Raw genomic sequence first — 20657 nt, 5'->3', positions numbered from 1 at the left:
GCGATGCTTAGAAAACTTAATAAACTATATTTTAATAATAAATATGACCATAAAATATATGTAATAATAAGATGCGGTCCGATTTAAAAAATCACATTTTATTACATTTTTTACAATAATTGTAAGTTTATCTTTCTATTTAAGTTTATCTATCTTAAAATAAAAAATATTTTTCTTTTTAATGTTTTCGGATACATATTTATTACTTAATACAGTTGAAATTGTAAATTATCAAAAAAAATCTCAAATTGCAAGCTTCGTATTTTTCCGCTAGGTACCTCTTTAAAAAAAGGCTCAGTAAAGGCTTCACCTTAATGTAAATATATAATTGCATAGGTCGGTTCATAGACTTTATGCGTCAGATATAATATTATCACACTAACCTCATCAGGCGGCGAAGGATGCCGCGCCGCGAACCTCTAATTTTGATCTGGATCTTTAATAGTACCTATATAAATAATATTTATAGCAATCACAATCCACACACTTTCTAATATTTTTTCAACTTCGGCTATTATATCATTAATTTTATCGAGTCTATAATATAAAAAAGTACAGAATAATATCTACTAAAATCACACTTTGTTACTGCCCCTCAGTCATACCAGTATCCCTATAATATTATTTGTCGGCATGTCCTGTTTTTTGACTGCATATTACTTTTATTCGTATGGCAATGTTTCCATACAAAACATCGAATTGAAACGTCAAATTTGAAAATGCGTGCAAACCATTCCATATTGTGACAAAATATTTTGGGCGCGTTTCTATAAAATGATTATACCTGGATTAAGATACTTTAACGCATCATTATGCTTGGAAATTATAATAAGGATTATAATGACTGTCGTTTTTCTGTAAGTATAATGTATAGTACGTAGCTTGTTTGCTTGACGGCTGAAATTAAAATGAAACCCTTGCCATTTTACGCGGCGAAACGTATGTTTGTGTTGTTAAATCGCACACGAATGTATGAACGAATATATATGAAATTATTATATGTCTTGTATTATGAATTCTGATTCCGATCTTAATACTTGTTCACTGGAGATTGAGCATTTTAGGTTTTCGTGTCACAGAAACGGTGACATTTGCTTTTATACATCTGTTGACGGTGAGGTTTTTTTTCTATTATAGGTAGTAGGTAAGTAATTTAAAATTGAATTCTAACTATTCTCGATTCTGGAGTTACCTATTATAAAAAAATTAACAATATCTATCTTTTATTTCATGATTTTACTGACTGGACAAACATACCATTTGTAGGCAGTATTTCAATAGTGTCGCAAACAGTAGGTAGCGTTAGGGTTTCCAACTATTTCTGAAACAATCCTGTTTTTTGGCATCTCTTATTAATGATTTTTCCCCCTCCAAAATCAGAACAAGCGACCTTTATTTTAGCTTTTTTACCATTTTTAATTTTTCACTCCTTTTTAATAAATTCTGGTGTAAGTCACTTAAATGTGGGTATTTTTTGGATGATATTAGTTGGTGGCCTCTAATATTCCGGGATGGTTGGCATCTTGAATATGATCAAATCGAGATCCTGAAATGGGAATTCTTTTCCTGGTCAAACTGGGATGATTGGCAACCCTGATAGTAGGTCTTAACTGCATGTCTGATAACTGTTTAGATGTAGATGTGAACATTATTTGTTGAAGATATGTTTGAACAGGTGTAAGTATTGTGTAAACATATTTTATTAGTGTAGTATTATAATACCATAACATACTTCAGTCATTATAATGTTTTTAATACATATATTATTTTCCCAGCTTCAGTTACTCTGAGTAACTTATTTGATCCACTGCCCCTGAAAAAGTGACAAATGTGCGTACTTGTATATACTTGAAGGCATAGCGCTAGCGTATAATGCTTCCAATGTCGTGGGTAATAAGTTGAAATCCCAGGTCTCTCACAAATTCACATGTGTGTTTGGACCCAATAAGTTGAGCAAGTGGCTGACAACCATTTCTCATAAAAACAAAAATCTATGTCTCTTAGGATCGAACTTGGTGATGTACATAATGCAATGCAATTTAATATTTTTTATATTTCTACCTATGAAACAGTAAGGCCTACCGCGCATGGACGATTACATAACCGGCCGGTAGCATTCGAACAATCGTTGGTTTGCTCGCGCATGATCCAAATTATTACCGGCCAGTATGTTTGAGTGCGCATGGCGTGATATAGATCGGAGGCAATGCGCGCGCACTGAAGATATGCTTCCGCACGGAAAAATGGCGGACGCAATATAAGAAACGTCAAAATGGATTTTGTAGAGCTTATATTATATAATATATACAGGTTTTGTATAGATTATCAAACTGTTTTAAAATGCGGGTGTATATATTATTAATTTATGAAGAAAGAAACTGAAAAAATGGGACTGGTACGCGCATGCAAAGCCAATAGGTACGCATCGATGAACTGTCAAGTCAAATGTGGCGGTTCGATGTATGCGTGCGCTACATACGACCGCGTCACTTGTGCGTGCATGTATGAGTGCACTCTCGGCCGGCCATGACTTGTCATGTGCGGGCTCTCATTTAATAGCATTGCCAATGGGACCCCGGCCGGTTCGAATCGGTGTAAAATTTTGTGTCTGAACACAGATTTTCAATTCGGCCGTTCGCTCGATCGTCCATGCGCGGGGTTGCATTGCAATACGATGGTTACAACTCCTCGATTGTTGACTGTACGATAAGAAATCGTTCATGCGCGGTAGGCCTAAAGAATGATGTAAATAAGATACCCTGATGTTTAAATAATCAAATTATTTATTAAAGTGAACCATAGGAACATCCGCATTAAAGACAGAAAATTAAGATAATGAAACATAATTAAGTAAATAGAATAAAAATTGCGAATAACATTAAAAAAAATTCCTACTGAGAAGGATGAACCTATTGTGCTGCTACCAATTTATTAATGTTCAGCTTTATTTTTGTCAACAGCATTCTTAGTATGAGTTAAATCATTTAGTGCTAACAACACGACTGGCGCGTTTGCATTAGTTGGCTATTAGATATAATTAACTTTAAATGTGGTAATTAATTAGTAATTAGTAGGTCAGCAGTGAATCAGTTCAGATTTATGACCTTACTAAACTACGTTGGCCTTTCTTCCGGGCGCTCTGAGGTAGATTCTCGGTGGGGTCACAATATATTTATTTTACTCCAAAATAGTTTTGATAGAGTTGGCACATGAGTTGAGAACGTTTTCGTATGTCAACCAAATAAGACTGCACTCTAGAAATTTCCTTTAGATCAGTGATGCACAAACCGCGGCCCAAAATATGACAGAATTCTAATTTCCAATATACTAAGTTCTATCGTGCAAATACATATATACGTAATGCAGAGTGGAGAGTGATTGGAGTAGCTGATATGTAACTATTAAATTAAAAATAATAAAATGTATGTCTCGTCTAGTATAATTTTTCAATTTCATTTTTCAACACTTTTACCCACTGAGACGCAGTCTGTAAAAAATTAGAAAATGTATAAATCGGTCCTCTTTTCAAATAGACTGAGCACTACTGCTTTAGATGCACTTCAAAGTGTATATTATTTTGTAAAAATCTGACCGATAATTAAATATACAAAATTTATAATCAATCATAAGGTTGCACTTAATGGTCTACATGGTCAAGCCCCGGCTCTGGCCCCGGCGTTGGCAATGTGTCAATGTGTTTGTGTGGACGAGAAATATACAAATTTCCGCACCTTGCAAGAAAAATCATTTGTCTTTTTAGCAGCACATACATAATATACTTGTGAACCGTTTGTTCAAGGATGAAACACTATAAATCAAAAATTCATACTAGGGTAACGGACGTAACTCTCGAAAATTCTATGCAATTATCCTAAAGCATTAGCAATGCAAATATTGATAGTCTCGTAGTTCAATTATAAAACCAATCTTCACTCAAAATTTTGTAATATCACTAATATCTATATAATATTGATGTATTGTCCATTATTATAATTAAATGAAATAATAAGTATATAGCAACATTTTTTAATTAGTTTAATATTATTAATTTATTTTATTTAATAATTTGGTGTGGCCCTCGACTCGGAGACAGAATGATAAATTTGGCCTTTGGGATTAATAACTTCAAAAGTTGCCAATGCCTGATCTAAGGCTACAAAGCCGCAGGTTCTCCACTAACCGCTAATCAAATGACAACATGCATTTATTTATAGGTTTTCTTATTATTTTTCATATGCAAAATGCACTTAGTTATAGAGTAGTCGAATAAAAATCAAATTAATCATAAATTTAAACCTTCTGTAGGCAATTGGAAAATATGACCCCATTCATCAGGCATATACATCCCGATGAAATGTGGCTGTACAGAAATCCACGAAGAGATTCATATGTCAGCAGCGAGGCACTTTGGAGCATTGCCCTGGGAATACCAACCATTTTGACGCTGTTAACATATTTAGTTAGGAGGGATAGACATGATTTGATTCAGGTGTAGTAAAAAAATCTATTTATTAGTTATATTTTGATAAAATAAAAAAATATCGCAATAACACATCATATTTATAAGAAAAATTTATTTAGAAACGGTTATTATTTTCAGACATTCTTGGCCATATCACTGTCACTAGGAATCAATTGCATCTTAACGGACATGGTGAAACTTATTGTTGGTAAGTTAGTGTTTTCTGTAAAAATACTCATTTTTTTATATATAAGTAGGGTATATATTTTATCTACTGAGATGGGTTTACTAAAAAGACCAACAGTCATTTATCCAACCAATCGTTGTAATTATAAAGTATAGGGGATATGTTTTTCATTTCTCCTTTCTGAAAGGTATGTGTTTATTACCAACAAAACAAACATGTCGTTTCTTTGATCTTATTCATAATATATAGCATTTAGTAAAATGGCATCTACTTTTGCGATGACGGGATTGGTTGGAATGGATTTAACGCATAAACCTGTTGGATTTATCCACTATTGAAAATTAGTCCCATATTTCGTAGGTTTTTTAAGCGACTTGATGTTGAATTTGGTGAGTTCTGAAAATCACATATTGTCAATCACTCTAGAGCAGTGATCGCCAAACAGTCACTCGCGGCGGTATTTTCGGTAGCTCGGATAGGATATTTTATCATATTTATCATACTTATGTCAATCAACATTTTTCACTATGAAGGTGGTTAAAGGTAAATATAGAAACAGACTCACAGATGTACACCTTGATAATTGCATTCGGATGGGAGTGACAAGGTACTCACAGAGAATTGAAAAAAATGTGGAGGAAAGTGAATGCCATTCTTTTCACTAATTATTTTTACTTTCACTCACTTATTTAAAGATATGTTTCAATTACTATTTTGTTTACAAATAAGTAATTGAAGTACGCATTTTATGTTTTATTGGAAGTCTGATGTCCTAATTTATTTTAAGTAATATAATAAAATTATGTATGGTACGATAAAAGACAATGATAAAAAAATATAAATAAGGAATATGTATAAGTAGCTCACCAGACAATTTCAATTTCTGAAAATAGCTCACATCCTTATTGAGTTTGGAGACCACTGCTCTAGAGAGTGATCTAGCACTGCCTGTAAAAAATATTTTTTTGGTGTTGACTATTTGTGGTTTGTGTTTAAGTGATTGGTTTATTTTGTCCATCATATTATGGTATATTCGAATAAAAACAATATGTATAATCAATATAACGTCACCGTTTTAGCAAAACCATCTATGTGCACTTTCTCAAATTGTGCAGGAGAAGGATAAAACTGAATAAAAAAATAATGTTACATTTAAACATTAAAATTATGAAGAATGCTTTATTATAATCAGAAAATGGTCTAAGATTATTATTTTGTTTACAAAAATCTTTTATTTTTAATACAAAAATAATAAATATACAGTTTGTGATGTCACATAAGTTGTTTTGACCGTTTTGTAAATACACATAGTTTAATTTATTCATCAACATGTGAATAATAATAAATTCATGAAAAACTGTTACATAAATAATAGTTGAAATATACATAGTGCGTTAGTGATAAATTGCAATATCATTTTATTAATTATTAATGCAATAGTGAGATGATATTATATTTATAAGTTCGTTTACTTTCTATTAGCAGGTTTAAATGTTAGGTTATCGTAGAAATAGTGGTGATCTTTCTCTATTACACTTTTTAATTCCTGAAGATGTATGTATTTCGACTGCGATGTTGGCAATGATTCATTATATATATATTACAAAGGCAGTCAAACGGTTGCACTGATAAAGTTGAGTTTGTAAAAGATTGTTCCATCTGGTAGATACTGTAACATTTTAATATCATATACAACAGGATCTCCGATTCGTTTTCCTGGTCTGATTGAACTTAATCCAGATTTAATCTTATCCATAATTCTTAAAAATTTAAAATCAATGACATTAATTTTATAAGGTTGTTTTGGTCTTGCTATATAATCAGATGGTGAATATATTGGAGGCTTAAAATACTTTTCTTAGGTGGCATGTGCACTATCGGCCTCTATCATGGTGTGGCCTTTTTCCAGAAAAAGCTGTTGAATCTCGATGTTTTTTTTCTCTAAAGATATAACTTAGAGCAGTAGCGAATAATTTATTTCGGTTTTGATATCCACACCCATCCGATATTAGAATTATTTCATTGTATTGTCCTGCTTTCGATGAGATGAGACAAATTCATTAGAAGATACATTATGAAGAATGTATATGGTGAAATTGTGTAGTTGCAGCTTTTGTTTATAATACATGTGTGCCTGTGTTTTGGACATAGCAGCATACTTTGGAGATCCATTGTGATTACTAACCGTCCAGTAATACTTATGGTACTCTCCTTCATTTCATTTTTGGTCTTCTAGCATCTTTTTTTTTTTTAATAATGTGGCTATTGTATTTCATTTCTGAAACATTCTTCATTTTATAACTACAGCAGATGGCAGTGATGGCACACTGATCTTTACGTGGTTGGTGGATACTGATTTTTTGGTGGTAAATATACTGGAGTATATTCTGCTGCTTTATGACCATTTCCAGAGACCATTTTTTATATTCATCATGCATTTGTATTTTGGATCGGAAACACGATTCCACATACACCCTGGAGGTATTTTCTCTGCAATAATGGCTGGGAACTTTGGAATTAGATCCAACCATAATGTAACATTTTTCCACAAATCTCTCCGTTTTGATTTTTGGTTGCACTACAAATTATTTATCTTCAGTCAGATTCTTATTACCTGTCATTGTTGCTTTCAATTGGCCACTGTCATCGAGACGTTTGTAGTTATTTATCCAACTTTTAAATTAATTCTCGCCTATACCCTATTGACCATGTAGGCATCTTCCAGAAATTATTGAATATTTCCTCTCTTTTTGAGAAAGCATCTTTCAAACCGTCATGCAAGACCATAATGCATAGCATATAACATAGAAACAAACTATGTGTAGCCAAACTGTAAAAAAACATTACACTCTCGATATCAAAATACCATCTATATGTTACTATAATGTACACATAGTTGTTTTTGTGAACCGTGGTTTTTGAACCTTACACATAGCTGTTTTTTATTTTTTGAAATAACTTCGGAGCGAGTTTACCCAACACATAGATCATTTTACTGGCCTATAGAGAAAAAAATAAGGAATGACTTGGTATTTAAAAGTCATTTTTGATAAAAGTGACACATAGATGGTTTTGCTAAAACGGTGACGATAAGCAAATTGTAATCGGGTATATCGAAATTTGTTTGTATATTTTCAATTCATCGGTTTCTGTAATTCATTAAGTTTTAAATCCCCCCTAATTACTATTTTCAATATTTCATTGTTCAGGTAGCTACCAAAAATTTAAAATTTCACCTTTCTTTGTAAAAAAGGCAATGTGTGCATTGTCTCATAATCACTTTCGATTTTTACACCCAGTTTACTGGCTGTACCAAAATAGTTTTTTATATACACGTGATTCAAAATTATTATGTATAACATAATAAATATTGATGAGAACTGTTTGAAGATGCTCCAGCTCCTGGAGATTTGCTCCTGCAACACTGCAGCACCGATTTTAGTATATTATGTCAGTCATCGGAAATAAACATTGCATAAATAATTTACTGTGTAATATTTTGATTGTAAGTCCATTATTATTAAGACAAGCCATTAGTAGCAATACATAATAATTTTTAGAATCAAAACAGCTCACTTAGTGGAATTATATATATTCTTTTAGATTATGTGCACTGTTGTTTTATTTCATGTATATTACAAATACCAATTATTAAATGCTACATATTATATGGTTGGTAATATTAATAATGTCGATATATATTATTACAGGTAGACCCCGACCAGATTTCTTCTGGCGTTGCTTTCCAGACGGAGAGATGAATTCTGAAATGCAGTGCACAGGCGATATCGAGCAAGTTAAAGAAGGAAGAAAATCATTCCCGAGTGGACACAGCAGTAGTAAGCGATTATTTAACAAATGTAATAAAATTATATCCAACACAATTGATGATCAACAATCAACATCAAAGATTATTGACTGTTTTTTCATCTAAAAATGCACAATCAAATTTAAACAGAAGTAGACAAATTTTTAGAACTAAAAGTACGAGTTTCCCGGTTGAATGGTAATGGAGACAATTCCTGGCAGTGACCATGACCCACAGTCAGTAAAATCAAATCATATTATTTTTGTTATTCTTCATAAATCAGGGTCAAATGCTAGTAAATCTCCATAATTTGATGGCCTCTGCTGTGTTTGGGAGCATAATATGATACAAAAATGGATAAATATTTTTATAAGTTGTTTTATGGCATTCAATAATATATATCTATGTATTTATATCTGTTTCAGTATCATTTAGTTCGTTGGGTGTTGTATCTTGGTGGAGTATGGGTAAATTGAGAACGTGGTCAGATAGTAGAGGATCGTCGTGGCGATTGCTGACCGCCATACTCCCTCTTTCGGCGGCTTTAGCGGTAGCATTGAGCAGAACATGTGATTACCATCACCACTGGCAAGGTATATCAGTTTTATTGAATTTTTTGTTCTTAACCTTTTTACTGCCGGTAGGTGTATGTATGGCGATACCTTGCACGCCGCGAATTTTATTGCAAAAATAAAAAAATAAAATCAATTTACGTTTCAAGTGGTAAAAACGAACTCTGTTTCAATTCTGAGAATGTGATGACATTCCCAATGTATGTCATTGTGTGTTCAACATATTTGTATGTTTAAAAATAATTGATTTACCCCCCGTTTCCCGTTTAAAGCAGGACGTCCAAAGACGTAATTTTTGTATGAGCGGCGTTCCATATTGACAGACAGTAATACGCTCGGGAGTTCTTTCTAAGTTTTTTTTTAAATTTTCAAATTTTTAACTTATTGGCTGCTAACGAGATAGTTACAAATCTGACATCCTTGAGTGGCACTTTAGGCGTTTGCTCTTGATAAAGTGGCCCTTGATTTAAAAATGATGCACACTACTAAACTAGTATATACGTATATATTGTAAGCGGACGAAACTGATTTTGATGATTATTAAATTATGCAGAATAACTACCACATATTGCATTTTATTTTGATACTTATATATTGTGGAGTATTGCAAAATATAGCTCCGCCACTGTTCCAGTCAGATAAAATTGATATTATAATTAATGCATTGTTTTATGTGTAGATGTCCTCGTTGGATCATTTCTCGGTATTTCAATAAGCTACATGTGCTACAGGCAGTATTTCCCCCCGCTCGATTCATCCCTTTGTCATCGACCATACCGAAAGGCATGCAGAACTTCAAATGGTTCGTCACCTTTGAAAGAAAGTACCGAGACGGCAGACACAACCCAATGCACTGATGACGGGAGCAAAGAAATTCTTAAAGCTGGACCTCAAGTGAAATGGATTTAAAGTATTATTTTCAGAGTATTATAATGAAATATCATGGCGATCGAGTGTCATAAGTATATCCTAGAAATTATGTATGTATTATAATATTTACCGCAAAGAAAAACAGTAAATTATTGCATGAAAAATTATTGTGAAATTTCACACACCTATTCGGTAATGTTATTTGTAAAAATTGAACTGTGAATTAGTTTTTTAAAAATTCCAGCATGAAATCAGTCATCTTCTGTCTGTGTATTGTCAATTTTATTTATGAAATTAGCAGGTCTCGACAAATTCTGCATAACGACTCTTACCAATTTTTTTTCTCCCAAAAACTGCTCCTGTCGATGTATAGGAACTCCACAATGTGGACTCTATTAAAGGGGTGGAAAGAGAAAGAACATCACAAGTAAGCATTTGAGGCTATTAGTTTTAAAGTCTGTTAACTGCATTTTTTTATATCATTCATGATTTTGATTCTGTAATCACTTTTTCATTGTAAACTATCAAATCTCGCTTCATTTGTTGGTAAAATCGTATTAAACTGGAGGTGGATTACAAAGTCACAATGTTTTATGTTTCTCCACCAACTTTAAACATAGTTTTTTTATTAATTTTAATGACTCTTAGGTCATTTTATTTAGCCATTCGCTTTTTCTAATCATTTACTAATATATTTACAAGAAAATTTTCTATTTGCAATTCTAAATTTACTTTACGGTTTTTGTGATTGTCTCAAAATGGTGGAATATGGAGGGAACCGACTGTAGCCTCATTTATGGCTCTGTATTTGAATACAAATGTAGAAGATCTTTCAAACAATAATTAGCATGGTAAATTGTTCACTAGTGCGCAAGACAACCATTCTGGGTAAAAAGTAACTTCTTCTTTAATGGCGGTGCGGGTCAATTCGATCCATAGTCCTAGAGCTGTTCCACCGCTTTTCTCCAGTTGGCAGTTGCTGAAGCAACTATACTGATACAGTCATCTGAAGTCATGTTGGTTGTGCTTATAATTTTTTATTGGCTGCTCTTTTGAACATGCCAGTAATTGATACAATGTTGTTAAGTTTATCTAATCATCCATTTAAATTATCGACTTGTCTATTTGCCATAGAAAATAATACGATGATATTGTCGAGACCTGAAAACCCTTTGAATGCTAATCAACAATATATCATTGTTCATAACAGTGAGAAATGCTAACAACGATCATTGTTGATGTCATTATGCTTAAATTGGTAAATTTTTTCGGGAACTTCCCACTGTGCCATTATCAAACTGGGATTTTGTTTGTTCTGTACATTTAATTAGGTATTTGTTTTAACACTTTTGCAGGTTAAGTACATGATTTATTATTGGAAATGAAAGTTATTTATAGATAATCTAAAATGGATTGTATTTTTCATTTCTAGTGTGTTATTATTAGTCTCCCGCACACTGTGTAATAATAATCTGATGTCGTACAATCAATAAAAATGAATGGTGATTAATACTATAATTTTTTTATCACAAATAATTATAGATGGTGGCATTTCTCACTGAGAGTTTGAACAACATGGCAGCTAAAGGGTTTTAATAGTATTACTTATATGTACTTAAAAAAACTCGAGTCATTGTGGCGAGAATTTTAATAAATTTTATATTGAGCTTTAGAAGGTGAGAAATAAAAATTGTTGATGTGTCCATTTTTGGATTGTCAAATTATCTATTTATAAAAATAACATTAAAGAAAGTCATTATAATATTCTGCAATATTAATGAACGGGGAATGATTATACTTTATTATGTCAGTACAAGAGGTGGGAATTCGTTTTGTATTTATTTGAAGGAATGTACCAATAATCATTATTAATCGTTCATGAAAAAATCACCTCAACAATTACCAAATTAAATATAAGAAATCTGTGTACTTAATTGCAATTTTTTTATAATTTATTTTATAAATTTAATTTCTGTCCTCATTGTATTTACCGGTTAAGTGCCCAAAGCGTCTTTGGACACCCTAATTACACCAATTCTTATGTTAATTACTATCAATTAACTAATTGCGGATTAATAATTAGAAAGGTAACAATCCAAATATAAAAAGGCCAAGTAAATAATTTATTTATTCCTAGTCATGTTCTCCAACTTTTGTTGAAAGAATATTTGAATTTTGCCAATTTTTAAGACTGATTTAAGGCAGATTTTAAATGAATTTATTTTAGGTATTGTTTATTTATTCAACCGTCTGTACTAAATTATTGTGAAAACCAAAAAATATATATTTTATGCAATTAAATCTATATTTACACCAATGTATTAATTAATTTGTATATTACTCGTTTTGCTGCTTTTTGTAATTGTGGACCTGGGTAGAAGGGAGGCCTGAGTAAAATTCGAGCATTCCGTTGCATGTTTTTAGAATCTACAATTCATTCTTTACCATGTCGCCATAGAACATTTTCATTTGTCAATTACAGGTACTGCAGTAGTGAAAAATATGAAGACTAAACTGTTTATTTCAATTAAAATGTTTAAGAATGTCTAGCAGTTATCCTTTCTTCTACTCTGCTTCTCAATTATATTATGTGATGTCGCTTTCAACTAAATAAACTATTTATTATTTATTCCTCGAATACTAAAAGACTTTAGAGAAGGTGCACAAGAAATGGTGGGGCTACAGTGTTAACATCACTACTGTTGTGCTGGCTTATATTGCTCGGAGACCCCCTGCTTTTTTTAGTTGCCTGTCTCAGCTATCGAGCCTAATTCTCAATGTGTCAAATTCTATCGAGCTTTTTCGATTGTCTAACGAAAAAGTGTCACAGCCAACTCGGAAAACGAAATAACCTCCTAAGCGATCTCGAAACATCAACCTATCGATCAGCAATCAATAGCCTCTACCGCCGAACACCTCAGACTCAGATTGATGAAAATATTTTCTGTTATATTTCATTATGTGCCATTTAATACAAGAACTGAAAAATAGGGCTGCCATTTATTTGTTTGAGGTGAGATTATAGAAATATGTTTTTATGAAAATCTAGCAAACATTTTGTTCATTTCACCACCTACTAGAACTGGAAGTTTCACTTCTACAGTTCTTCTTCTCATTCTTTTAAATCGGTATGTACCTAATATAATATTATGTGTATTTTAACCTGTTGAGACAATCGGTGCCAATTTGATGTCACTGTTGACTAAGGCCATCCTCTCACGCAGAAACTAAAATACGACAAACTGGTTGCTGATGGAACTCATAAACTGGCCAGAGACTGATGCTTCGCACACGGGGCTACTGAAACCTAATAATCTCATAACCTCACTGTCCTACTTCATTCTAAGCTTTTTCCGTAATTTCTTTACGGGAACATCTGCCACATATTTTAAATCAAAAATCGGTTCGCCTATCTCTAACTTTTGATGTCTTGGCTTTGTTTTTTCTTGTTCAGTGTTACCAATTTTGATAAGAAAATATGATTTTTCATCGAATCTACTGATATTGGTTGATACTGGCAACTGAGAGACTAGCATATCGCGTCTCCTCAGTTTCAGTTGCGGAGATTTTGAAACAGAGATTCCAGTCTTGCGGTCAGCGAGCCGCCATTGAAATACGTTTTAGCTAGATACTGGAGTTTCAGTCTCGTCTTTTTTGAGTATTCACGTGAGAGGATGGCCTAAGTGATTTTGTAAAATTGACATCAATTTAGCGCTGCTTGTCATTAGTTTTTTTTTTTATTAGATTCAATAACTATACATTTTTTAAAAAAATATATTTAAATAAACATATTACAATAAAAAAGCAAAATCTTTCAGAAATTAATTTAATCGAAGACATCTAACAAATGAAAGTGCTCTTGAAAATTGTGGAAATACAAAAAAAAATTGGTATGTATTTTAAGTGGTGATTTTACTTCCAAATCCAAATTGAATGTATACATTCAAATGGCAGTATGCGATCATAACAAATTTTTCTGCGATGTTATCAAATGGCATTGATAATACATTTGCATAACATGATCATTGCACTCAATTTTACATTTTGTGTATTTTGGCTGAAATATTGCAATGCGATGATCGCATTCGATAGGTGATAGTGTTTACAATGATTGCAACCGAATTGAATGTGTACATTCAAATGGCAGAGATTTTACTTATGCAATGATCGCATAGCAGGTAAGTGCATTGTAATCAGTGGCGGCTCGTGGATAAGATATTTGGGGGTGCTGCGGTTGATTAAAAATAAAAATTTATTTGGATTATATTTTACTATTAACATCAAAATTAAATATAAATAATTAAAATAAAGAACTTTGCATAAATTGCTTGCAGAAATAAATTTTAACAATGTTAATAAATCATAATAGCTATATTTCTTTCCCCGCTGTGACGCGCGACGCAGAAATACTGAAATCGGACTGTCTGACCCACAGTACCGATTAGGCTTCCGTTTGCGAGCACCCTCCTTCGCCCACTCGAGAATATTCTATTGAAATCGGTACTGTGCAAAATCAAGTACCTACCGCGGTGTATGATAATATTTTTGGACATAAGATGTATCGATGTGCGGGCGAACTGATTACACTCTTAATAATATTGATATTTTCATATACTATACATAAATTTATGTATATTATAATATTATATTTGTCTTAATTTGCTTGGAGATGCTGCAGTACCGCAGTGCATATGGACGAGCCGTCACTGATTGTAATGCAACTGCTCATCGAATCATTTGTTTTAATTGAAACAGTCGCATTGACCAAATAACAAAATACGGACAGTTCTTATTCACATAAAATCTTGGCAAGTCAATAAAAATATTCTTATGGGTATGACTTCTGAAAAATGTTATTTTTATCAGTATAAATAAGTATTTTAGAATACTTTCTTTAGAAGATATACATTTTTGTTGAATTGCCAATATTTTACTAAAATATTAATTGCAGTTTTTGTTTCCACGGTGATCACATAATTAAAATCACACCATTATTATATTATTATGAACTAATATTTATTTTGTCTACATAATATTTAATTATGTCATAACTCAATTTGAAATTGATTTTTAAATTATCCCAGTATTGTAAAGGTTGTAAGTATTTTTCAATAATCCTACTGTTCCTATTATTGCTGCCATATACTTACTTTAATATATTACCAGTCTGTATTATAAAACATTTCTTTTTTATTACCAGCAGTGTCATACATACCCTGTGTTTACTTCAAGCAATTTGAAATTCCGCAGACATTGGGAAAACATGTCATAGAAATGCTATGGCCACGATGCTCAAGAAACAGTTTTTTAGAGGGGAAACCATTTTTATGTTCTGGCCTCATCCGGAAAGGCCCACAATATAATTTGTCTCCTTATAATCATAAAATAGGAACCAATTCACATTAACATTTTATAGATGGCACATTATACGATTCTTGCTTTTCCAAGAATATTTAACCATACTATTTAAATAGTCCCTACATACATAAATATTTTTTCTAATTTTTGTTTACTTATCGGTTATCCTAATTTTCAGACAGTTTTCTTATAAGTCAAACAAAATATCGAAAGTATGCATCGAAATATTGAAAAAAAGCGAGAATCGTGTTTTATATCCTAATATTATTTATATAACTAGATACATATTAATTTTTTGATTCGCATAGAAATTGGATCTACCATCCATAGAGTATTGCAATTTTCTGGGAATACTCACAATTTGAAAATCAATCCGCGAAAAGACTGCTGTATTCATCAGTCACGCTAGGTGTGGCAACTACGCAGAACGTCAACTCCGCATCAATTTGTTCAAGCATTTTATTGTAAATATAAAAAAAAATTCTAAAAACTCTGTTTGCACTCAAAATAGACATCCCATTGAATATTTGACCGGCATAAAAATAACAGTGAAAACAGCGATTACATATCTACATTGAATTTAGTATAAAATTATGATTGGAGAAACCATAATAATATTTATTATACATTTTACAGCCACATGTTTGCGCCGTTGGTGAATAATTATGGATCATACTTAAATTAAGTGATCATAAATCTAAAAGATGTGGTTTGCAACCACAACCGTTATGTTGAATTAATATAGGATTTAAACCCCTCTATCTATTTTTTGTATCTTTCATATTGGACTGGGAAAACAGAATGATCATTGCTATTATAGAAGTCAGGTGATGTGTTAGAAAACATTTCTTTTGTACCTAAGGTTATTTTGTCATAAAAAAAGAAAACAAATGAAACAAGTCTATTTTGTGACAGTTTATTGAATGTATTAATAGAATTAAAATAATGTTAATTATCAAAGGAATAAAGAATTATTTATAACAAATTGTGAGATCTGTTCTTTTTTATTTTAACTCTAAGCTATATTATAAAAAATATACCAATAAATAGTCATTGTTATTAACATAAACAAATCTGGAGCCAAGAAGTAAACTGGGATATGATAAAAACTAGGAATGAAATTTATTTGATAATGAATTTTCACATATTATGTAACTTGTTTTGGCATAGTAAGATTTGGTAAAGATACATACTCATTTTCATACATTTTTTTAAAGTTCAAAAATGGTTAGAAACTATTAGTATCGGAAAATAAAAACAAACCAAAACTTAACACAACCTACTGTAACCCTGACGTAACAGACTAATTCAGCTGAGGGAGTGTCCATTATATAATAAAGTAAGTCTTTCTTGACAAACTATGTAATTGGTTTACCTGTTTTTATTTTTATTATATGAAACAACGTTCCTAAAAACAAAGTTTAAATGTTTAAATAAATCTATTGAAATGTCAGAATATCGGCCAGGCTGTATTAAAACCACTACAGAAAGTCACACCATATGACATCAGAAACAATTACTGTGCGTAATGCTATGTGATAACATGCTAGTCGCATGACTAACAACATTGTTTATGAGCGGAATGTGAACCGGAAATTTTGTTTGTTAAATCCAGATTTTACTACTATATCAGATATAGTAGTAAAACTTTACTAAGATTCTTTATACAAAATTTTAATAAAAATTGCATGCGTTAATTTGTTGACATCTGAAAAAGTTACTATTTTGGGTTAACCGAGTTTACCTCTCAGGTTCAGAAATAAAGAATGATTCATCAACCACAAAAACAAATTCATTTAATTATGTACAATTCATTCATACACAAGTTGATGTTTATCAAAGACAATATGATTTTTTTAGTTCAATAAACATTGGCATTACTTAATGTGATTTAATATTTTTATTGTTATCAAATTATTTATTTTGAAGTTATACGTGTTAATGGCATTAGTAACCATTGGCCCAGGGCCACATTGTATCAATAATAAGTTACAGTAATGCGAACCTCTTTATGCAACTTTTGTATACTGTATTGTCAGAAAAGTAACTGGTTTAGTACGGCAAATGTGTAGCACAATACAAATTTCAATAATTTTAACACGGCATCATAATATAAGTGGACCATGTGCATGCACTCTTCTGAGCTATCTAATATTTTGTGAATAATTTATATTTTCAATGATTTAATTAAAATTAACCTATTTTTATGAAAAAATTGATTTTACTTATTTGCCACGTCTTGATCAATAAAAGCAATGTTTTTATTTTAATCCAGGGCTCATAAAATATTTCATTTCCAATGGTAATTCACTTTTACAAAAAATGAGGCTCAGTTTAGTAGAGATTTATTCGATCCAATTGATACAGATGTGTTTTAAAACAATAACTTTATTTACAAATTATTATTTAGTTTAATTACAACAGAAATAGCAATTACAGTACATCACATACACAAATTGTTTTTTTTTTTTCTTAATATAAGTTATATAAATATATTATAACAATATTATGACTTCAATTAAAACATAGGTACGTTGTATAAATAATATCCATAAAGCTGATTAAATAGATAAGGTTTTAAATAACCATAGTGACATAAATACACTGCAGATATTGTGTATAAATTGTGAATTCCTCTGACAGAATCTCTGAAGTTGTCCTACACGGTAGGTTCAACGTAGTACCTATGTAGTAATACATATTAGGCAGGAATATTTGTGGAAATCAATAGATGTTTCCATGTAAAAATGTAAAATTTTGCCGTTATCCTACATGTATATTATGTATGTACATTATAAATTTAAAAATTCATAAAAATGACACCAGCCTGCATAATGTTACCAAATCAACCGTTGAACTTCATCAAAGTCTGTCCAAATAATTTCTTTAGTGAAAAATACATTGAATGTCGCAGCATTCATTACCAAAAATAATACAGTTTCTAAAATAATGACCCACCAAGGTGGTTTACCAAAATGTAATCTCAAAATCATGAATGGGACAAAAAAATATCTGACCTCAATCATCTTTTGAAGTGCAACTGACAAAAATAAACCTAAATAATAAGGTATTAAAAAGCCTACGCTCACAAAGTTGCGTATGTTTTGGTAAATTGATACAGAGAGGAAAACATAAACGGGGGCCATTAAATACTTAGCAAACCAATATTTGCCAAAGAACTTATTCCAAATATAAAAAGTGTAATGTCTATTATCCGCCAATAAATAAGGATGCACGACTGTATTCAGATAGATAACAAATGAAAGGAATATAACGATTAATGTGGTGACAATTTTACGATTAGTGAGTATCGTTAACACATCAGTAATTTTAAGAATTACAAAAGGTATGGAGAAGACACCATAGAAAAGAGTAAAATAAAATAATTGGGGGATATGGGCGCAAGCAGAGTGTGCAGATTTATCACCCAGAACTATTGACCCATTGATGCCGACAAACATTGCGAACCCAATTAATATAAACCACAATGCCACATTCTCAACCACACTTTCGATTTTTATAGATTTGAACAGAATATCGCCTTTTGTCTCCACATTAAACACAAGAGCAGCACAAAAATCTGTAAAACCATAATTGTGGATATCCGACGCTGTCCTCTTCACAGGAATATCTTTGTTGTCAATGCTTTTGGAGTTTTTCTTAGTATTCAGACTGTTGGCTGTCTGCTTATCTTTAGATTTCCAATATTTGGTGATATTTTTGTGGTACGGTTGATATATCAGATCACAACTTTGTTTAAGAAAGTATAAAAGTACCCAAATAACATTCGTTTGGCGCATCAACACAGAAAAAGCACCACTGGAGGCGGTAAGTATGTAGCGCTCTTTCATAGATATGTACATAAGTATTAAAACAAACGTGAGCGATAATGTGTCAGTGTAGTAAACATGAGAGAAAAAATACAATGGTGGCAGCAACGCTAAATTAAAGGCTTGTAAAATGGTTTTGCCACTGAACGATTTAGAACTATCCTGATTGCGGCAGAGAATTTTAGCAAACAGATATAGATTCAAACAAGAAGCCAGTAGATTTATGAATCGCAATGAATACTTTGTGCATGTTACAAACGGTGAAATAACAATAGTCGAGATAATGTACAACCCCGGTAGAGTTGTTATTTTTGGATTCCAATAAGTGTAATTGCTTTTGCAATATTCGAGGCCTTGATCGAAATGAAATAATTCATCTACGATTAAGTCACTTGTCTCATACACTTTGTTAAAAATTTGCAGTGATCCTAAAAAATACACTAGAATCGTTACTAGTAAAACTATTTTTGTATAGTCAGCCATTTCTATTTTATGATTTGCTTATTGAGGTATAGTGGATATAAAATTCATTTTGTGTGTAATATAATTTATCAAATGATAGATCTGCTCATCAATATGGCCATATGTGATCTACTAAATATACTTATATCCTTGTCAATAGGTGAAGCAATTAGTATCATTCAGTAAATTAATATGCCACAGTATCAATAGGTTATTCCATGATTCCTAGTTAAGACACCTGGCTGTTTCATCGTACTGCTATTTAAATTCTAGATTGTCAACTGAACCAGATAATGGGTTTTCAATACGGTATATTGATTCAAATAACTGCAGGAAAACCTGAAAAAACAAATATATTAGAATGGAAAGACAGTAACCAAGGTACCAAGTACAAGCAATATTATTTACCCAATACTAACTTTTAAAAACGTAAATTTAAATCAAGCCAGATGTAAATCTGTAATACCACATAATTTATGATTATTCTAAGGCTTATAGTCTTATAACATAATCGTCTAAGTTTGACTAAATGATTACAGATTGTAGGGGTTACATTTCCAATAGGTACTTCAAGATTTCAAAAACAATGGACAACAAATTTATTTGAAGTGGCATTACATAAATATATTTTACAAAAATTGACAAGAAATTACAATACATAATATCTAATCAAAATAAGCACTTTCGTGTGAAAACTGTTATAATAACCAAGCATTATGAATATAGCATAAGAGAACCAGTATGTAATCCTAAAATATGCATGAGCAACACGTTCCTAAAATTAGCTTCATTTTTCATTCATAACTCTATATAGTTAGTGTACCCCAAAAATACTGTTTACTCGGTTACAGAAAATATGTATGACGCAGCTCAGCAAAATGCCGGGTAGAAATATTAGATTTAACAAAGTAGATGAAATATTGATAAATAATATTACTTAATTTCCCTCAGTCTATTTAGGGACCTATATTTAAATAAATTACCTCTCGTGTATTCATTTATCCACGAAATATTACAACGTCGTATCCATACGACACGTACTGTTTTTGATAACAAGCCGGAATATGCCATCGACAATATCGACTTTCAACAACTGTCATTAATGCTG

The 20657-nt window shown here is 31.6% G+C and overlaps 2 protein-coding genes across 4 annotated transcripts; one reads left to right on the top strand and one right to left on the bottom strand.

Annotated features, from left to right (window-relative positions):
• The first annotated feature begins 664 nt into the window (after positions 1-664).
• Positions 665-12241, top strand: LOC147067194 (phospholipid phosphatase 5). Of its 3 annotated transcripts, none has more exons than XM_085954909.1 (6): positions 665-857; positions 4306-4489; positions 4601-4670; positions 8360-8488; positions 8883-9050; positions 9709-12241. In XM_085954909.1, exons 1-6 carry the CDS (start codon positions 775-777, stop codon positions 9936-9938), a joined length of 864 nt encoding a protein of 287 aa, XP_085811035.1. In that variant the 5' UTR covers positions 665-774; the 3' UTR covers positions 9939-12241. The 3 variants fall into 3 exon arrangements, with proteins under 3 accessions (XP_085811035.1, XP_085811037.1, XP_085811036.1); XM_085954911.1 differs by lacking the exon at positions 665-857 and adding an exon at positions 1004-1114 and having other exon boundaries at positions 9709-12221; XM_085954910.1 differs by lacking the exon at positions 665-857 and adding an exon at positions 1708-1830 and having other exon boundaries at positions 9709-12224.
• A 5718-nt stretch (positions 12242-17959) lies between these two features.
• Positions 17960-19709, bottom strand: Alg10 (alpha-1,2-glucosyltransferase Alg10). The gene has a single exon (XM_085954905.1). It carries the CDS (start codon positions 19568-19570, stop codon positions 18095-18097), a length of 1476 nt encoding a protein of 491 aa, XP_085811031.1. The 5' UTR covers positions 19571-19709; the 3' UTR covers positions 17960-18094.
• Between the last annotated feature and the right edge of the window lie 948 nt (positions 19710-20657).

Source organism: Rhyacophila brunnea, unplaced genomic scaffold (assembly GCF_057557595.1).
Source record: "Rhyacophila brunnea isolate RB1 unplaced genomic scaffold, BYU_Rbru_1.0 scaffold_4, whole genome shotgun sequence".
NCBI classification, from domain to species: Eukaryota; Metazoa; Arthropoda; class Insecta; order Trichoptera; family Rhyacophilidae; genus Rhyacophila; species Rhyacophila brunnea.
Note: the sequence above shows the minus strand (reverse complement) of the source record. Positions and strands in the feature narration are given on the sequence as shown.